This window comes from Podarcis cretensis, assembly GCF_951804945.1.
Source record: "Podarcis cretensis genome assembly, chromosome: 16".
NCBI classification, from domain to species: Eukaryota; Metazoa; Chordata; class Lepidosauria; order Squamata; family Lacertidae; genus Podarcis; species Podarcis cretensis.
Window position 1 is genome coordinate 29,388,871 of NC_137186.1, and position 21,850 is coordinate 29,410,720.

General features: G+C 44.8%; 1 protein-coding gene across 4 annotated transcripts in view; it reads left to right on the forward strand.

Moving 5' to 3' along the window:
- Positions 1–21,850, forward strand: part of LOC307204974 (immunoglobulin lambda-1 light chain-like) — a 181,748-nt gene that overhangs the window by 9,550 nt on the left and 150,348 nt on the right. Inside the window, exons 1-2 of one of the 4 annotated variants that reach the window (XM_079957213.1) lie at positions 173–233; positions 381–680. The exons of 1 other annotated variant lie outside the window; for it this stretch is intronic. In XM_079957213.1, the coding sequence (XP_079813339.1) occupies positions 188–233; positions 381–680 (346 nt within the window). In that variant the 5' untranslated portion in view covers positions 173–187. Of the gene's footprint in view, positions 1–172; positions 234–380; positions 681–3,015; positions 3,149–3,289; positions 3,579–6,282; positions 6,410–6,549; positions 6,836–21,850 lie in introns of those variants that run through there. 2 more of the 4 variants (XM_079957209.1, XM_079957214.1) reach the window with 2 other exon arrangements.

A 21,850-nucleotide genomic window follows, 5' to 3' on the forward strand; every position in this document is an offset into this window, starting at 1 on the left:
GCTGAGCTAAAATGCCCTGCCTTCTCAGAAGAGGAGAAGAGGCATTTCTGTCAAAGCCAGCGAGGGTCAACATCTTTATAGGACAGCTCCTTCCTCTTCTGTTCCTGCGGGGTATAGAAGGAAACAGGAAGGTCCCTTCTGCTTTACCTTTTTGTTGAGAAAGCCCAAGTCATTTAGAGAGCTTAACATGGCCTGGGCTCTGTCTTTCCTTGCACTTCTTGGCTATTTCTCAGGTAAGGATGTGGAAGATTGCCTTTCCACCGGCTTCTGGGCAAATTAGCACCAACTGTAGTATGCCTTTATCATACCGCTTTTAGGATGTTTGTGAGAAAATCCTTTGAATCAATATCTTCTCTTTCTTTCTTTCTCTTTTTGCAAAGGTGTCATTTCTCAACATACTGTGACTCAACCTACATCGGAGTCTTTGTCCCCAGGACAAACGGCTAAGCTCCCTTGCACTGCCAGCAGCAGTCCCAGCGGCAGCTATATTCACTGGTATCAACAGAAAGCGGGGCAGGCCCCTCGCTATGTGCATTATAATGGTGGCAGCAGGGGAGAAGGGATCCCTGATCGATTCACCGCTTCTGTCTTTGGGAATACTGGCTATTTAACCATCACCAACCTCCAGGCTGAAGACGAGGCTGTCTATTACTGTGGGGCTTGGTTTAACAGCTATAGCTTGTGGCACAGTGATCAAGTCTTATGGGGAACTGAGACAAAAACCTTCCACCTTCCTCCTTCACATCTGGCAGCTTAGAATCACTAGAGATATGTCATGGAATTCTACTCAGTATTGATCTAGAGCAGATTCCAACATACCTGTATAGTTAGCAGAGTAAAAACTTAAACACATCGCAGGGTTCCCAAAAAATTAGACCAGAGGCTTTGAAAATTTCATCCAGCAAAGCTTTACTGCTACTGGTATTGTGCATTAAGTAGAGTTATATGAGGCTGGATATATCCCCCATGGACCTCTGCTTTTTAGACACAGGACAAGTGTGGATAAGCCCCTAGTCCAGTATGCTTTTCTCACATGAACCAGCCAGATTATTATGGACCTGACTGCAACAGCACTCTCCCCACCATTTTTATTTGGAAGCATTCATCTTCCAACAGTAGAGATACAATAGTCAGTTTTAATGAACTGCTCTGTTTTTTAAAATTTTATTTCACAAGATTTATATACACCTCTTAATTATAATGAAGCCTCAAAGTGGTTCACAAAATCACAATAAATCAATGAAATTATCCGCAATGAACTGTTTTGAACTCCTGTTCAAAACTTGCAGAAACAATTGAAATCAACAATAAGCTACAAAGAGATTAAAACCCCTGTCAGCATTCCACCCAGAAAGGCTCACCTAAATAAAAATATTTTCAACAGGTACCACAAACAGTGCAATGAAGGCACTGCTGGTGTCAATAGGCAGGGAGTTCCGAAGTTTTGGTGCTGCCACATGAAAAAAAGTTTTTTTCTAAATGCATAACAGCGCTGATTTTGCAGGGTTGAGTGGGCGTACATGGGGAAAGGCATTCTGCAGTGTGCATGCATGATGTCAGCGTGTCACACGGCATGCATGCATGCATGTCGTGTGCATGTTGTATGGCCACGGCCCCCTCAATCATGGGGGCAAGCCAGCCCACTTGCAGTTAGAGTCATCTCCGAAGACAACACAGACCCTTGCCACAGTGCATATGCTAAAACCATCAAAATCTTAACAAAAACAGAATGATACACAGTAACTTCCATCGCTTGGTCTGTTGTCCACAAATGAAAAGATGCATTTAATGTATGATATATAAAGGGACGAGGTTGCCCAATATCCCTGCTGTTATTTATATTAATATTAGAAGTGCTGGTTTGAGTAAACACTTACAACTAAAGAAAATAAGCATAAAAGTTAAGATGTAATAACTTGGAAAATATGTATACACCATGTATGAAGTTGTAAATGGGGCAGGGGGAGGGGAGGGGGAGGACTCTTACAGAAAAAAGTGTTCTCGCCATGCTTGAGGTTGCAAAGCACAGCACCTGCTCTCCTATCCACTTAAATCTCCCTTTGTGTAGAGATTTCCAAAAGGGATACATGACAAATCTGAAGAAAAATGAATAGTGTAGGCTGTTTATGTTGGCCAGATTTAACATGTTTCCCTCGGTGGTTGTGAGAAGAAGATACTTAGCTATCCCAGAATCAGAGCGTCTCTGCAAATGCAGAAAACAGGAACCCGATACTCTAGAGCATATATTCTTTTCCTGTGATTTTGGCAGCTATGCCAGAAGACAATTATTTGAGGCCCTAAAATTTAATAGACAGAGCTCTACACAACCAACTGTTCAGGACCTGCTGGCGGACAGCGATGAGCAAATCACTTTAATAGTGGCTGAATTTTTAAGTGCTGTCCATGAAGAAAGAATGGGCCATGATAAAGAGATTTAGTGGTTTTAATGGTAGGTGATGTTGCTGTGTTGTATTATATCATTTATGTACATCGATTTATGTACATCGATTTATTTCTGGGAGTTAAGAATAGGAATGGGATAAAATATGTTCGCTGAGCCCGTATCTTATACAGTCTGTATATGATGTTTGTTTGGTGTGCTATGCCTAATAAAGGATTTTGAATTAAAATATGCACTTCGTGCACTCCAAACTGTGTTGTTGACGATAGGCACCGTTCATCATTTGTATGATCTATAAAGTCGCCCCACACTGTGTCAAAGTTATAATATTTTTCCTGGACTTTTGCAACCTTCAATTTTCTTTGTTCTAAGGGAACCAAATGTACCCAATCTTTCAGAAATGCAAAGATTAAATGCACTCTGGCTGCACATTTCCGTCATCCCAGGACAAAACTGGGAGCCTCCCCTCTTCTTTTTAAATAACCTCCTTCATGCAAATGTCTTCTGTGATCATTGGCTGGCCTGGAATCTCCTGCCTCCTGAGAAGAGGTGAGGCATTTCTAGGAAACCCAATGGGCATCAATAACTTTATATGACAGACCTTCAATCTGCAGTTCCTGGGTGACCTAAGAGAGAAGCAGGAAGCCTGCTGCCGGTGGTCTTTTTCTCTGACAAAGTCAGAAGCCTCTAGAGAGCTCGCCATGGCTTGGACTCTCTGCTCCCTTGCACTTCTCAGCTACTTCTCAGGTAAGAGTGTGGAGGACTCCCTTTCCCTTGGATTCTGGCTCAACAACAAATCAATACTGTGCATTAATCATGGGACCCGTTAGAGATTTGGAAGCACAAACAAGGTTAATTGTTTTCCTTTCCTTTTTCCATCTTCCAAAGGTGTCATTTCACAGTCTACGTTGACTCAACCTGTGTCTGAGTCTGTATCCCCAGGAAACACGGCTAAACTCCCTTGCACCGCCAGCAGTAGTCGTAGCTATATTTCCTGGTATCAGCAGAGACCTGGACAAGCCCCTCGCTATGTGCATTATAATGGTGGCAGCAGGGGAGAAGGGATCCCTGATCGATTCACTGCTTCCCTCTCTGGGAATATGGGCTATTTAACCATCACCAACGTCCAGGCTGAAGATGAGGCTGACTATTACTGTGTGGCTTGGTTTAGCAATGAGTTACACTGTGATCAAGTCTAATGAGGAACTGAGACAAAAACCTTTACTCCTCCTGCTGAACAGGGCATTCAGATTTGGTACGGAGCTAAATTTATGCCTGAAGCTCTTTCAAGGATAGAGCCGGATGGAACTAAAATGGCATCTGACTGAATCTTCTTCTCCACATGAAGATCACCCAGTGACCTCAGTACACACTGCAGGTTGCCAAATCTCATGGCAAGTGGATTAAAGAAAGGTGCCTGCAGAACAAATCACCGCAGCAAGAACTCACATTCAAGTGGTTGAAAATGTTGGCATGTGTTAAAGATGACCACAACATTGCTGGACAAAGCCAGCAGGGCCTTATTTTATCAACTTGCACTGACCAGACACAGTAGAATCACTATTACTAAAAGATAAGAGGAAGATTTGGGCCATATCAGGCAGGCATGCTGTGGAAAATCAGGGTCTTACTTAAACGTGTGAAGAAGTATGTAGTGCTGAAGCACTAAGAATGAAAATGAGTTTTCACATAATACTCCATTAGGGCTCATGTTGTATGTAGCTTATATGACGGCTGCTATCTCTGATTTTATCTTCAGGGGGAGATGTTGGTCCACTTCTCACAAACTGGGCAAAATGAGGATCTGAGAGCAACCCCCCCACCTGTGATGTGAAATGAAGCAGGAGAATCTCCACCATGCATGGCTCCATCTGTAGTGCTTCCTCTTCAGTCCTGCTCAGAGTTTGGTTGGCATTCCAATGTTTGGGGTGGAGGAGTGTTTTTGCCCTCTGCTCTGGACCCCAGGAAAAATGCTAATCTATTTCTGGAGCTCCCCTGCTGCCTTACCAATTCTTTGGTGTTTGGATTACTGTTCACAGGAAAACAGGATCTTCCTGGTTTTCCAGATCCTGCCTTAGTTCCCTCTCTACTCTATTTACACCTGTCAGGGGCTCAGCGGGAGCGCAGGGAGGAGATGAGATGGAGAGCGAGGGGGAGCAATCCGAGGGCAGCGTAGGAGAATATGACAGCAGCCCGATAGATTCCATGAGCCTCTCCAGCGAATCGGAAGATTCACAGAAGGGGGCGCCGATGGGCAGGGCAAGGGGCGACCCAAGGGGGACACCCCAGAAGCAAGGGGCCAGCGGGGACTCCCAGAGCAGCAGTTGGAAATCAGGACCAGCTTCCCCACCAGAGCGTAGTGGGGGGGGAGGAGTCCCAGGTGTCAGAGCCCACATATGCACCACCAGCGAGAGAAGATGAGTCAGGGTTGACCACGCCTCCATCGGAGAGCGAGTTAACGGTCAAGAGGAAAGTTGCTGGCTGGGCGCGCGCGCCAAGTTCAAAGGTACAGGCGAGCGGCACAGAAGGTAGCCCGGATAGGGAACCAGGTCCTAAAGCCCGCCGGAAGGAGGGGCAAGAATCGTCAGGGTCAGCGTCAGAGGAGTCCAGGAAGGATGAGACCCTAGCGGGCAGGAGGGCCCAGAGGAGAAAGGAACTTAGGAAGAGGTGGAGCAAGGCGAGGGTCTTAAACTGGTGTGGAAGGGGAGGAGACTCAGACGGGACTTCGCCGGTCTAAGGTCGAGACGTAGAGCTGCACGCTGCAGCTTTAAAATGGAAACTGAATCTCAATAGAGACTTTTGTACATAACTACAGCCTAGCGTTGGTCCTCTGTGAGCTGGGACCTGGAGGCAGCTCTGACAACACCATTTTAGTCTCATCCCAGAACTACACCAGGATCCTTCCCCCCTCTTCTTTTTAAATACCCTCACACGTGTAAATATCTTCTGTTTATTAGTTGGACTAGAAGGAAGGCAAAGATAAGGGTCAGACTCACTGGTTCATCTACATTTGTTTCCGGAAACACATCCCTCCCTGCATGCAGCCCCTGAAAACGTCTTCCTGGTGGAATGTAACTGTAGGAATTTCCCCCTGATCCTGAGCTAAACGGCAGACTCAGATGCTGGGGTGGTATCCTGTGCACAGGAGAGGGAAGCTTTCAATGGAGACTTCTATGGTGACTTTAAGTAAGTTTGATGGTGATGGAGAAAAGGCCTGAAAGGAGGAGCTGGCTGGAGGGATCCTCAGAGACAGGACTGTTTACATGTTCCCTTCCTCTCCCATCGTTCTCAGGGACAGATTTTTCTGTCCTTGGATTACTGTTTAGAGAGAGAGATGGGTATTTCCCAAGATTGGAAAATGTTTATTGAATATATGGGGGAGGAGGAATTGTGTACACTTGAAAACGCTGGCAGCATTAAGATAAATTCAACAGCGTAAATAAGTTTTGATGGATCTAATAATGTAATATTGAATGGTTTAGTTTATGTAAAATACGCAGGCTTTTATGTTATGCAAAACAAGTCATGGAAAGAGAAGAAGTCCTTGATATTTTTAGAAATGAATATTCTAAAATGTAAAACAGAAAATTTAATTAAAATTATTAAAAGATATTTCCCAAATTTCCATCTCACACCCACCCTGGCCTGATTTGTTTTCTCGAGATTCTTATTCCAGTGATCAATGCTTCACAAATTTCAGATTTCCCTCATCCCAGCACAAAGCCGAGAACCTTCCCTCTTCTTTTTATATACTCTTCCTCATGCAAATATCTTCTTTGTTCATTGGCTGAGATAAATTGTCCCACCTCCTCAGAGGAGGAGTGGTGTTTTAGCAAAGCCAATGGGCACCAATAGCTTTATATGACAGGACCTTTGTCTCCAGTTCCTGGGGAGATTTAGGACAGAAGCAGGAAGGCTCATCCAGGTACCCTTTGTTTTTAGAAAGTCAAACCATGCTCACCAAAGCCTGGACTCTGTCCTTCCTTGCACTTTTCAGCTACTTCTCAGGTAAGGAAGTGGAGGACTCATGCTCCTCAGGACTCTGGGAGAACTGCAAACAGATGCTATGCATTTATCATAATGCTTCCTTCATATCTGGAAGCAGAAGCAAGATTAAATGTTTTCCTTTCATTTTCCATCTTCCAAAGGTGTGATTTCACAGGATACGATGACCCAACCCCCCTCTCAGTCTGTGTCACCAGGAGAAACCACTAAACTCTCCTGCACCGCCAGCAGCAATCGTGGCTATATTTACTGGTATCAGCAGAGAGCTGGACAAGCCCCTCGCTTTGTGCAGTATAATGGTGGCAGCAGGGGAGAAGGGATCCCTGATCGATTCACTGCTTCCCTCTCTGGGAATATGGGCTATTTAACCATCACCAACACCCAGGCTGACGATGAGGCTGTTTATTACTGTGGGGATTGGTTCAGCAATGTGTTACACGGTGATCAAGTCTGATGGGGAAATGAAACAAAAACATTCATGTTTCCTCCTTCAGAGAAAGGAGTTTAGATTCACCACAGAGTTTTCTTCATTCTGAGCCTTAAGCCTTTTCAATAGCAGGGTTGGATAGAACTAAAATGACATCTGATTCCAGCCCCTGTTCCACGTCAGTATGACCCAGCAAGCAATTGCTTTTAAAATGCTTTGTTTCATCACTTGTTGTTGCCCTGGGGTCCTTAGAGCAGGAAAGGTGGAATAAGTTTAATAAATAAATAAATACCTGAAATACTTAAAATTTAAAGAGTAAGCCATTATCAGGCAAAAACATCTGGAAATCCGAGTCTTACTCAAAGGCACTGGGCCATTGACAAACAACATCTGATTTCCTATTGGTACCATTAGTATTCAGGTTGCTGTAATTAGCTGATATGATGCCTGCTATCCCAGCTTGAGACATTAGGGGGGATGTCGGTCCACTTTCCCCCCACATTCGGCAGATATGGGCATGTCAGAGGCTATCTGCACCCCCTAAAACTGTGACGTGAAGTGAAGTTCACTACGTGTGGCTACATGTCTGGTGCTTCCAGTTCAGCTATGCTCTGAGTTAGTGTCATATGAAGAAATGTGGTGACTTCTTAACAGTTATAAAAGGTGAAGGACCCCTGGAGGGTTAAGTCCAGTCAAAGGTGACTATGGGGTTGTGGTGCCCATCTCACTTTAAAGCTGAGGGAGCCAGCGTTTGTCCACAGACAGCTTTCCAGGTCATGTGGCCAGCAGGACTAAACCGCTTCTGGTGCAACAGAACACCGTGACAGAAGCCAGAGCACACGGAAACGCCGTTTACCGTATTTTTCGCTCTATAAGATTCACCAGACCACAAGACGCACCCAGTTTTTGGAGGAGGAAAACAAGAAAAAGAATATTCTGAATCTCAGAAGCCAGAACAGCAAGTGGGATCGCTGTGCAGTGAAAGCAGCAATCCCTCTTGCTGTTCTGGCTTCTGGGATAGCTGCACAGCCTGCATTCACTCCATAACACACACACACATTTCTCCTTACTTTTTAGGAGGGAAAACGTGAGTCTTATAGAGCAAAAAATACGGTACTTTCCCGCCACAGTGGTACCTATTTATCTACTTGCATTGGCGTGCTTTCAAACTGCTAGCTTGGCAGGAGCTGGGACAGAGCAGTGGGAGCTCACCACTGTTGCATGGATTCGAACTGCCAACCTTCTGATCTGCAAACCCAAGAGGCTCAGTGGTTTAGACCACAGCGCCACCCATGTCCCCATACAGTTATACCTTCTGGTGGCAAAGAGAGATGGAACAATATTTATGAATGTGCATTGGGTATGAATTCACTTTTGTTTCCTTTCACTGGAGCTGCATTTGTTCATTATTTTTTGTTCATTTTTGTTCATTGTTTTCCACTGTCTTTTGGGGTGCAAAAATTTGGGAAATGTGTTGCTCCGGTCATGCATAAGCCCTTAGCTTTGACTCAGGTGTTCTTACATTTTCAAATCCCAGGACTTATTTAGACAAAGCCAAGGGCCTTTCTCCTCCTTTTAAAAAATAAGCATCTCTGCTCATTGGCTGGCCTAGAATATCACGCCTCCTTCAAGGAGGCGGGGAATCTCAAGCAAAGCCAATGGGCATCAATGACTTTACATGACAGATCCTTTTTCAGCTTTGGTTCCTGGGGAGGAAGATTGAGTCTCATTGCTACCATTTTGCTTCAAAGAGGCAAACTCATCTCACCATGTGCAAATCTCTGTGTTTCCTTGCTCTTCTCAGTTACTTCTCAGGTAAGTGTGTAGTGAATTCACTTTCACAGCAGCCCAAAGGTCAGAAAACTAGCCTAGCTGTATTGTGCTATTGCCCTACGACTGGAACGTAGCACCTAAAAGATTTTCCCATCTCTTCCAATGGACCTCTGTGTTCTTCAGGACAGGGACTCCAGCAGATCCCAACTCAACTGGAGATCTGGTCTGTATACATAGGAACAGGGTCTTCCGTGTGGTGGCACCTAAACTTTAGATTTCCCTCCTGCTAAATATTAGGGGCCATCTCTGTTGTCTATTTGATCTCCCTCTTCCAACAAGCCTTTCAAGTGGAAGTTCTGTCTGTGCTAGATAGATAGACTTTGTGCATGTATATGAAATTGTTTTGATTGTTTGGATATGAATTTCTAAAGTGGTTTTTATTGCTGCTGCTGGTTTTTTAAATTGTTAAATCACTTCGAGATACCGTATTGGCCTGAATATAAGCCTCACTCCCCCCCCCCCCAATTCCAACCGTGAAAAGTTAAAGTGCGACTTAAATTCACGACCTTACAAAAATGGGCTTTTACGATATCGCTGCTGAAACAGACATACGGTAAAACAGAACAGGTGTGAGTGCCTGTGGAATTTTAAAGGAGCGGCTTATATTCGAGCTAATACGGTATGTTATAGGAATTGGTGTGTAAATGGAAGGAAATAAACAAATAGCTGCTTTTCTGATATTCAGCAGCACATAAAATATATTGAGCTTATATGTGTTTGTTTGTTTGTTTGTTTGCAAAGGGGTCATTTCCCAGTCACCTTGGACTCAGCCCATCTCTGAGTCTATATCCCCAGGACAAACGGCTAAACTCTCTTGCACCGTCAGTGGTACCGTGAATACTATTTACTGGTATCAACAGAGATCTGGACAAGTCCCTCGCTATGTGCATTATGCTGGCGGCAGCAGGGGAGAAGGAATTCCCAGTCGTTTCACGGCTTCTGTCTCTGGGAATGTTGGCTATTTAACAATCAGTAACATTCAAGCTGAAGATGAAGCAGTTTATTATTGTAACATGTGGTCTAGCAGTGCCAGCTCGTTGCACTGTGAAAAATTCTGATGGGGAACTGAGACAAAAACTGTGTAACGGAGGATAAAGGATCATTTGTTTTGCGCCTGAACAAGACTAGTTGGCACCTCGCTCGTTTTCCATTTAGGGGCTAACAAAACACAGGCCGCAGTAGTAGCCTACATAAATAACCTTTTCTGACACCTTGGAATTTGAGTCTGTATTATCCCCGACAGAAAGGACTCTGGTTTTTTGGGGGGGAAGTATTTAAAACATTTTTTTCTCAATTCATTATGGATAATTTCTCAGTACTCTTTTACCCGTTTACAAGTCCACCACATATGAGAGAAGAAGAATTGGCTATTTAACCATCACTAATGTCCAAGGTGAAGGCGAGGCTGACTATGACTCTTCAATGCGCTATAGTATCGGCAGTTTGTTTCACCGTGATACTTTCTCATGAGGAAGTGGGACAAAACCTTCCCCAGGGAATGAAGCTGGAGCTACAGCAGAGCTTAAATTGATCTGTGCCTAATGCTGTTCGAGTCACAGCATACCATCCAACTTTTTCAGGTCTAAAACCAGGATACACAATATGGTCACTGCAATATCACGTGAAAAAATTTGATGTTTCTTTTTTCTGGGGCACTTGGTGGGTATGTCATAGGCCACATTCACACCATACATGTAAAGCACTATGATACCACTTTAAACAGTCACGGCTTTCTCCCATAGAATTCTGGGAGCTGTACTTTGTTAAGCATACTGAGGATTGCTAGGAAACCCTAATACCCCTCACAGAGCTATAATTTTCAGAGGGGTTTTTTTTTTAACTCTGTCAATCCCTCATCCCAGGGAACTCTGGGTAATTGTAGCTCTGTGAGGGGAATCAGGGTCTCTTAGCAACTCCAACATGAAAATAAAAAACAAACACAAAGCACATTTGCCAAGGTTCTCATGAATTTGAATTTGATGATTCTATATAAACAACAAGGCCGCAACTTACATAGCAGTTATGTAGCACCCTGCTTGTGGTTAACGCTTAGCTGGAATGAAATATTCAACGCAGCAATAGAAATTAAAATAATAATTTATTTGTCAGACAAATAAATGATAGGCACAGTGGTATATGGTTACCAAAGCTCTGCCCACTCCAGCCCTGATGGCCAGCACTTATATTTCCTCAGCCCAGCCCCCTTGCTCCTCCTTTGGCTGCCTCTGTCCAATCAGCCTGGTTGAAATTCCTACTGGCTGTTTCCTAGAACCAATCATAAAAGATACACCCATTTCCTATTACCTTTTATGGGAGACAAAGAGCTATATTTCTTTCTATCCATAAATGGCAGACAAGTAGCCATATATCTTACATTTGCCTCGACAAGGCACCTTAATTACCAGATCACCTTTTGCCCCTTTTGCCCTATTCACTCCAAAACAGATGGCTAAAACAGATGGCTCATGGTATTATTTTTGTTTGAACAGAGATCTTGGGTTCACATTCTCACACACCATCAATGAAATAAGAATCTAACATAAGAATCTAACATTTCTTACTTTCTATATCCTTTGCATAGTTACATTTAAGCCAATATATTTCATACATAACATATATAGATTTTTAGAAGCAAAGGCCTTTTCAAAGTAAAAAAAAAGGAACTCAGTTTACAGCCTCAAAAGCCTCTTCAGTTTACACCCCCCCCCCTTTTCCAGCCAGCTGCTTTTCCCATTAGCTCTTGCCCTTTAACCTTAGGAAAATGTGGCTAGTCTGATGGGAGGCACATGGTTTTATTTTACTATTTACCAACTTTAATTGTGTTTTTTCAGCTTTTTATATTCTGTAATATGTAGGGTCAGTGTAACCTTTGCTCCCAGCCTGTAATTCCCTTTTACAACTTTGAGAATTTTGTCTCCTGCTATAAATCAGGGGGGCCCTGTTCAGGAAGATAAACATCTTGCCAAAGTACTTAGGCAGCTGTTTATCTGCCAGGCATAAAACATTTGAAAATCTTTAAGCTCATTTTAAAATACAGGCCTTGATCAGATGCCTCAGTTACACTGGGAATCACGCCTAAAGCCAAAATCACGTACAGTGGTACCTCGGGTTAAGAACTTAATTTGTTCCGGAGATGTGTTCTTAACCTGAAACAGTTCTTAACCTGAAGCACCACTTTAGCCAATGGGGCCTCCTGCTGCTGCTGCATCGCCGGAGCACGATTTCTGTTCTCATCCTGAAGCAAAATTCTTAAACTGAGGTAATATTTCTGGGTTAGTGGAGTCTGTAACCTGAAGTGTATGTAACCTGAAGTGTATTTAACCTGAGGTACCACTGTATAGTAGTCAAAGAACATTGGTTGCAATGGTGGGTGGGATTGCCAAAGTCGTTTATTTTTTTAAAATCCCCTTTTCCCTTATCCCTGTTTCCACCCTCTTTTTCAATTTTTTTAATAAAAATCTTTTTGCCAAGCATAAAGCTGAATGTGTGTGAGCTAAATATGTGTGTTTCTTGCGGGATGCTTACTTACAAATTGTGCATTTGGGATCTTGCTAATTTTTGGTAAACCTCTGTGTTGCCTGCTATCCCAGCTTTCCCCTGTAGGGGGAGATGCCAGGCCTTTCTCTCCCAATTTTTGCAGAAATCTATTATATCAGACACCACCTGTACACCCTGATACTCTGCTGTGAAGTGAAGCAGAAGCACGTTTGGCATACATGAGCAACTCTGTCAGAGGCTTCCTGTTCACTCAGAGATCAACTACCCATTGGCATTGTTCTTTTCATGGGACTGGGACTTTGTACTGGCCCTGCATCCCGTACATCCTTCCTCAGTGGATGGTCTTGCCTTTCAGCTCTTATGGTCCACATGGATTTAGGCCATGTTTTAGAAAAGTACCACAATCACTGTGGATTCTGAAAACTTCAAGATGAAGAATTAAGGTTCTAGGTCCCAAATAAAGACAAATGGCAAGTGAAACTGATGGAACATGCGCAGCTTGCAGACTTAGCATATGGAATAAGAGAACAAGAAGAACATACGTTTAGAGAAGATTGGAAAACATTTACTGTATATATGGGACCTAATTGTGTACAGCTGAAAACGCTGGCAGCATTAAGATAAATTCAACAGTTTAAATAAGTTTTGATGGATGCAATAGGGGAATTGTTGTTGTTGTTGTTTAGTCGTTCAGTCATGTCCGACTCTTCGTGACACCATGGACCAGAGCACGCCAGGCACTCCTGTCTTCCACTGCCTCCCGCAGTTTGGTCAAAGCTGGTAGCTTCGACAACACTATCCCACCATCTCGTCCTCTGTCGTCCCCTTCTCCATGTGCGCTCAATCTTTCCCAACATCAGGGTCTCTTCCAGGGAGTCTTCTCTTCTCATGAGGTGGCCAAAGTATTAGAGCCTCAACTTCAGGATCTGTTTTCAGTGACCAATAGGGGAATACTGAATGTTATGCTTTTTGTAAAATATCCAGGGATTTATGATACATAAAATTAACCATGGAAAGAGGAGACGGGAAGTCGTGGATATCTAAAGGATGTGAAAATGAGTACTTTAAATTGTAAAACAGAAAATTTAAAAAATTCATTAAAAAGAAAGAAAAAGAAAAGAAGCAGTGAGCAGAACGAAACAGAAATGCCTCAAAAAAGGCGTGGCTGGCTTGCACTCTGAAGAAAAGCCCTCTATGCTGCAATGTTTGGTTGCAGGGGACACTTACATGTAGATACGGAGACCTTCTGCAAGTTCACTCTAGCTTCTAGCCAATGAGGAAGAGCCAGCAGATTTGCATGAGAGACCCATTCTGGGTACTTGAGAGGGAGCGAACCTTGGAGAATAGCAAGGGGGAGCCTTTGACCTCAGGACCCTGGACAGCACAGACAGGATGGAGTGGTCCTTGCTCCTTTTCACCTTCCTTACTTGCTGCTCAGGTGAAGAAAATCTTTCCTTCATGCTCTTGTCCTCTACAGAGGAAGAAAGGAAGCTATCTCATATTTGGTGGAACATTGGTCTATTGAGCTTAGGGTTGCCTGCGCTGACTGGCAGGGTTTCTGCCCTCTGCCGTGCCTGGCGCTGTCAGTATACAGAAAGCACATGCTAGACCACTCAACTGTGCCCCTTCCACATTATTCTGGTCTGAATCGTTGGTTTACTTCTGTTACTGCAAACAAACACTTATTGCTTTCTTCACAAATCTCCATTTCTCCCCTCTGCAGGGTCCTTCGCCCAGATCACCCTGACGCAGTTGGCTACTCAGTCTGCATCCCTGGAAGGTACAGTTCAAATCTCTTGCACAATCAGCAGTGGCTACAGCTTTGGAAGTTTCGGTTGGTATCAACAAAAAGCAGGAAAGAGCCCGAGTTTTATCCTGTTGCGGGACATAGGCAAAGACAAGACAGATTTTGGACCGGAGTTCTCCAGCCGCTTCTCTCCTTCCAATGATGCCCCGAAGAAAGTGGCCTATTTAACCATCACCAACGTGCAGGCAGGGGATGAGGCTGACTATTACTGTGCTGCTTGGTCTGGAGACAAGTCACACAGTGATAAAACCAGAAGGGGAACCTGACTCAAAAGTGCTTCCCTTTTCTCTGTGTTGATGGACTCACATTGCCAAAGTCATTTTTCCCAGACTCCCTTTTCCCTTCTCCCCGTTTCCACCCTCTTTTTCATTTTTTAAAAAATCTTTTTGCCAAGCATAAAGCTGAATGTGTGTGAGCTAAATATGTGTGTTTCTTGCAGGATGCTTACTTACAAATTATGAAGTTGGGGTCTTGCTAATTTTTGGTCATTTTGTAGTTATTAGGTGAACAAAGAGATAAATGGCAACAGTGTGCTCCTTTTTTTGCCCAGAACGCTCCAAGTCTTAATGTGATTTGAAAAGGGGAGGGGGACAAGGAGTTATCAGTTTATTTACTTGCAGTGTCTTTTATCTGTCTGCACTACCCAGGAGGTTTGCAGAAGGATTGTAAGCAAGAAGTGATAAGTTCAATGCAGTTATAGGTTCTGGCACCAGAGGGGGCTCCCTTCCTTACTGCAGTACTGTATGAAGTATGACAAGGGTGAGGTTCTGCCTCGCATGATTGTCAACTGTCTATGTCTGGCAGACTGTGAAATCGTGACACCTGCATCCTTCTGATGTAAATCATGGGGGTTTGGCTTTTGCTGCCCAACTCCCCATGGGACTCTGAGTCCCCTAAGTCCATGATCGGTCAGAGAAGAATGGGTAGAAGGGAAGACAGGTATTTATTTTCCTGTTTATTTTTCCAAGGAGGGAGAGACCCTGAACAAATGTGTGCAGGAACCTTTAAAGAGTTTGACATTGCCCAACCCCCTTAGCCAAAGACCACCCCAAAATCATCATACATACATCGTAGGAGGTGGGTCTACAGCCGAAATCCTGTCTGCCAGGATGCCTGAGAATCATGTGAGAGTTTGTTTGTTTTTTTTGTTATTGGGTTTTATAAACAAGAATGTTATACAAATAAGTATACCAAGTTTTCTCATGTATATCACAAAAAAGCATAATAAATGTGGGGGAAATATTGACAATGTACAGTATCTTTCACAAACTCTCCCCACTCCACGCTAAGTAGAATAATAGAATAATGTGATAGTTAATACTTTAATTCCTGAATCCAGGTCACAGGCTCACTCTATTCATACACAAATATGCTCTTAAGACAGGATTTGCAAGCAAAAAGACAAAGGGAAGGCTTTCCCCAATTGCCTCCCTTACTGCAGAAGAATATCTGAGGTTATTGGGAGAGTCAAAATGGCTTCAGGATTGCTCTCCCGCAGCCTGCTGGATCAGACTAAAGACTCATCTCATCCAGCATCCTGTTCTCACAGGGACCAAAAGATGCCTCAATGGGCAGCTTTAATTCTTCTGACCAAAGACTGTGGGTGAATGTCGGTCCCTCCCTGACCAATGAGGAAGAAGTATATTTGCATGCATGCTCCAACAAGAGGTTGAACATCAAATGTGGGGAATGAGCTCAACCCGTATCCTCACTTCCTGAGGAAGAGCAGCTTGATTTGGATCTGCTACCACGATGCTTCTGTCTCTGTTCCTTCTCCTCACTTGCTGCTCAGGTGGAGACCAAACCCTTCTCTCCCACTTTCCTCAGTCCTCCATCCACTCACTCGCTGCCACCTTTGGTTAACTTTGCAATGCATGGAATTCATCTCCTTCCAATGATGCCCCAAAGAAAGTGGCCAATTTAACCATCACCAACGTGCAGGCAGGGGACGAGGCAGTTTATTACTGCGGTGCATACAATTCTGCAAGTGGGTCTTTCACGTTACACAGTGATACGGCTAGCTAAGGTTCTGAAACAAAAACTCATCATGCTCAAGTTCCTCAGGCTTCATTGCAGCCTTGGCCCAGCTGGTTTTAGCCCCCGACATCCATTAGCCCCAGACAGTATGGCTGTTTTGCACTACATATTTCTCCAGAAATGTTGAACCTCCCCATGTTCTGCACTGCAGCTGTGCTGATGGCTGGAGCTGATGGGAGCTCAAACTCAAAGCATCTTTAGAGCACCAAGTCAAAGAACAGTGCTTCGTTACATCAATGGATGGCCCAGAGTTGTTGTTTTTTGTGAAGACCTCCTCATCAGTGTTCCCTTATAGCATTCTGGGGCCAAATGGAAAGGCTTTCCAAAGTAGGGAAAATACAGAGAGAACGAAGACAAAAGAAGGAACTTAGACTTCCGGGTTAGCGCGATCGGCTAATGGCGGATTCCCTCCGAGCTCCGGAGGGAATCGGCTCTGCTGAAGACGGGTCCTACCGTGCCGGCGACGCGGGGACCCTCAGAAACCGCAGGTGCGGAAGCCTGCGGACTTGGTGACTCGGTGGGCACCTTTAAGCGCCCTCCCTGACCCACGAAGAGCCTTTTTAAAGGCTACGGAGAGGGTACGGGGAGCGGCGTGGTGCTGAGAGTAGACCGCTACTTCAGTGGAGCGAAGCCGCGTGCCATGGCCGGACAGCGCTGACTTTTTTCCCAAAATTCGGACTGGAAACAAATAACCCGTGAGTAGAATGGAATTTGGACTTTAAAATCTATATCTTTGAATTCGGTACAACTGGGGGATGTGCTAAAGGGAAGTCCGCACCCCCCTATCTACAAACGATCTAAAGCAAGGATCGGTGGACTAAGGTGGAGAGTACTGTTTTTGGTGTTAGATAAAAAATATTTCCATGAGTTTGACAGAAGAAGTCTTCGTGCTGGAGAGAAAGTGAGGAGTTTTGGAAGCTTTTGTGTAAACCCCCCCCCTCCCGAACCCGGGAGCGTCCTGTGTGTGAGCCGGAGGAAAAAGAACAAGGAGTTTGACAGCTGTCAAAGGAGCTGTCAAACGGGCGGCTAAAATTTAAGAACTTTGTTATTTAATAACTTTCTGAACTAAAAGTGTTGCTTTTGAACTGAGGTGGCTGGAAACAACGTAGTCATAAACAACAAAGTAACGGGCTGTTGGAAAAGGACTATCAAGCAACTGTAATCCCCCTAGGGGGAACTAGAGACATTACAATGGCTGCAGAGGGAAAATTACTGGTAGAGATAGAAAGAATGTTTTTTGTCGTGGGAATCCTGCAAGAGCAGAGTACGGCTATGAACAAAGAACTTATGACCTTGAATTCCAAAACAAACGACTCTGCTGAATGCATAAAGTATTTGCCTGATAAGGAATCTGCAGCTGAACCAGAAAAAACTTTTTTGGAACCGATGGAGAGAAAAGAAGGAATGGAAAAAGTGCAGGAAAATATCAATCAGAAGCCCATATTGTCAGGAAATAAAGAAGAAGATCTTTGGATTACAAATCTGCGAAAGATGAGAAAGATGAAGGAGGAAGTCCCGGGAGCACTTGGAATATTGGAATTCAAAAGAGTAAAGAAATATGATTGGGACTTCCTCCTTGAGTATGGGAGATCAACTGACTTTTTGCAGCAACTGCTATTAAGTATCTTGGATGGAAGAAAATATGATGTGACTGAGATAGAATTCCTTCGAGACCTGAGGACCAACAAAAAGGGCTACCAACAAAATCGGCAGAGAGAGACTGACAGAGACTTGAAGGCCTCTGATGTGAGGAATCCGGGCTAGGATAATTTCTTTGGAAGGGATGGAAACTGGGGTAGGGAGGGAGGGGAGAACAGAATTTCAAAATTTTATGATTTTTGTATTTGGCCATTATGACATATAATTAACAAAAATACAAAGGGAGAAATTCGTGGAAGGGTAATTAGGTCGACCTTAGAAAAAAAAGATTTAATGTTTAAAAGAGAATTGGATAAATTAAATTTGGATAAGTAAAAAGGATTAAGTTTAAAAATAACAATAATATGTTAAAGATGGGAGATAAGAACTTGCTGAACTAATTTTTGGAATTGGGATGTATGAAGAGGGGGTGGGGGAAGTCAGGGAAAGGGGGTAATGAAAATAAGAGTTAAAAAATATATATGTTTTGTTTTTGTTTTTGTTTTATAAAATGTGAAAACCTAATAAAAAATTTATAAAAAACAAAACAAAAGAAGGAACTTAGAAAGAGCAGGCAGCTCTAGGACAAACCATTAGTGTGTCCAAAAGTAAGCCATGGGCTGGTTACACCCCCTTGGGCCTCAGGTTGCCAAAGAAGTTTGAGTTGGTTGCTTTTAAAGGCGAACCTACCCAACATGCAACTCCCAGAACAACTCCAGAACCAAAAATGCCTACGTGAAGTTTGGACTTCTCTGAATCGTTGTGAAGTCGTTCTCCAACTAAGAGATGTGCACAGAAATGGGGAAACTTTTGGAGAGAGAGTGCATGATCCATTCACTGGAAGTAGGGTTCTCAAGAGAACTGGAAGACATGCAACAAGAACAATGCAGTTATCGTTTCAGGTAACAGAGGGAGCGCTCTTCCTACAGCTGAGCGGCACCATGAATGAGGACAGTGAGCTTCTGCCTCACAGATCTTCTCAACTGCCTATGCCTGGGGGACTGTGACATTTTAACACCTGCATATAATGGAAAGGGGCGATGGATAAAGTGTCATGAGACATAGAGTAGAATAATGGCTGCACAGAATCATTCCTGTAGTCCATCATGACATGTCAACTCCGTTACAATACTCAGTCCACACACACCCCACTTGCATTTTGTAATAAAAACCATGGGTGTTCAATAGGGACTGAGGCTGCACATGAGTCTCTGCTAAATCAGACCCATCTCTGTCTTGTCCGGTATTCCCCTTGCAATGCCAGCCAGCCAGAGGGCTCTGGGAAGCAGAAGCAAAGAGAATCACAACCTGATGTGCCCAGAATCTGATATATTGCCTCTAGACATGGAGGTTCCAATTAGGCAACATTTTAATCTTTCGTGTGAGTCATCACCTCCATATCTTTCCAAGTTCACAAAACAAATGGAGTGCTCTTATACATCAGTGGTTTTTTCATCATGTTATCGTTCAGAGTTTAATCCTGGGATGGGAAATCTCAGGTTTGGGGTCTGAATATGGCCCCCCAGGCATCTCAATCTGGCCCTCAGAACTCTCCCTAGCTGACACTTCTCACCAGTGGCGTAGCGTGGGGGGTGCAGGGGGGGCCGGCCGCACCGGGCGCAACATCTGGGGGTTAGGGTTAGGGGGCGCAAATCCACGGGTTAGGGGTGCAAATTACTTGCCTTGCCCCGGGTACTGACAACCCATGCTACGCCACTGCTTCTCACTGTCCCTTCCTTCATACACAGAGTGCCTTTTCCTGAATGAAATGCATCCTTGAGCTCTGACAATGCCCCTTCCTTCTCTGAAGATGGAAAGGAGGATGCGGGTCCTTCAGGCAGAAATGTGGCAACCCAAAATCAGGATTGAAAAAATGAGGAACAGAGAGGAACCGAAACTGACTGATCCATCCCTTGCTACCTGAGCGGCTGCATGCAATGAGCAGAATCAGCCCTCGCCAGGCTTTAACTCTGTAGACAGTCTTGGTGTGGGTAGGAGGAGGGGGCGTTGCTTTTGGAAGCAAAGGATTTGAATGTGGGGCTGGGTCACAGGTTCTCTGCGAGGCTTAAGAGAGGAGCACAGGGTCTGAGCTGGTAAACCCCCTGTGCCTTCCTGCCTTGGGAAGGTTTTCTGATCTAGATTCCCATCATGCTCTGGGCCTCCCTTCTCATCACCCTGCTCACTTACTGCTGCTCAGGTACGAAGGAAACATGCATTTGCCTGTGTGTGTTTTTGAACCATCAGAGACTCCCTTTCTGATGAGATGCTTCCTTCTCTTCGCAGGTTCCTTAGTAAGGCAGCCTCCATCCGTCTCCGTGTCTCGGGGGCGGGATGCTCAAATCACCTGTTCAAGGGATAAATTGGACACTCACCATCAACAGTGGTACCGGCAGAAACCTGGCCAGACCCCTGAGCTGATCATCTACGGTGGGAGCAACAGGCCCAGCGGGATCTCGGACCGTTTCTCTGGCTCCGTGTCTGGCAAGACAGCCACGTTAACCATTGCCAGAGCAGAGGTGCAGGATGAGGCAGAGTATCACTGCTTGCTCTGGTGGGACGGCACACAGCACTGGCCACAATGACACAGTCAGAGGGGGAAGTGAGACAAAAACCTGTAGCTGTGAAAGAGGAATTGCTAGCGCATTGTATGTTGATGCTGGAGGGACCTTTCTCTGGTGGGGATCATGCGTGGAAGGAGAGCTGATTCTTCTGGGCCTGCAAATCTTTTCCATTCTTTGTAGGCTGAGTTCTCTCTAGTTATATCATATATGGACCCAACGTTTATGGCAGAGATGGGGAATGTCAAGCCCTGGGGCCCCAATACAGCCCTGCGCAGTCCTTGGGATTCATCTCTAAGCCACACCCCTCACCAGCCCTGTTTTTCTCCCTCCTTAAATGTGTTTGCCTGGCTGGACTGTGTCCTTCACCTCAGATCACTGATTTTGCCAACCTAGATGGAAAGCAGTGTCTTTTATCTGTCTGCACTGCCCAGGAGGTTTGCCGAAGGATTGTAAGCGAGAGGTGATAAGTTGAATGCAGTTATAGGTTCAGGCACCAGAGGGGGCTCCCTTCCTTACTACTGCACTGCACCAAGTATCACAAGGGTAACGTTCTGCCTCGCATGATTGTCAACTATCTATGTCTGGCAGACTGTGAAATCGTGACACCTGCATCCTTCTGATGTAAATCATGGGGGTTTGGCTTTTGCTGCCCAACTCCCCACGGGACTCTGAGTCCCCCAAGTTCATGACTGGTCAGAGAAGAATGGATGGAGGCTGGATCCAGTGGAAGGCAAGGCAGATATTTATTTTCCTGTTGCAACAGAGTCCCCTCCCCTTCCAAGGAGGGAGAGACCCGAACAAAAAGTGTGCAGGAAGCTTAAAAGACTGTTGACATTGCCCACTCCAAAAGTGTCATACATACATCATAGTAGGCGGGTCAACAGCAGAAATCCTGTCTGCCAGGATACCTGAGAATCGTGTGATAGTTTGCTTGTTTTTTTTTACAAGAATGTTATACAGTGGTACCTCAGGTTACATACGCTTCAGGTTACATATACTTCAGGTTACAGACTCAGCTAACCCAGAAATAGTACCTCGGGTTAAGAACTTTGCTTCTGCATGAGAACAGAAATCGTGCTCTGGCAGCGCGGCGGCAGCAGGAGGCCCCATTAGCTAAAGTGGGGTTGCCGCCACAGGAGGGGGGGCATGGGTCACCGCTTCACACTCCCCCCCCCCCATTTAGGGAAGATAGACTAAAGGATTCTGCCCAAGGCCTGAAACCGCCAAAGTTTTGATGTTTTGCTACGGGGAAGGCAAAACCTGCCAATGTAGGGAAATTCCTTCCCAGTCCTTCAGCAGCAACCATCAGTGACCGTAGCAGTGCCCACATACCTGTAAAGAAGAGGTTAATCTGCAAAAAGAAGGCATAAACTGAGGGAGGGCAAGGTGGGAGAAGCTCTGGAGCTGACTGAGGATTTCCAGGTAAGTTCCATCCTCTATTGTGTGTGCAGTGCGGTCCCCACCCTACCTGGTCAACTCCCCTGGCAACACCTCCCTGGCCAAGATTGGTTAATTGTCTGAGGTTAGGCGGGAACCTCCAGGTATCCAGCTAGGAGAGGCAAAGCCAGGCTGTATTTCCAGGAATCGCATAGGCTCAGGGGGAGGGGGGCTGCATGCAACCACTCAAAAAGTGTCCCCCATTT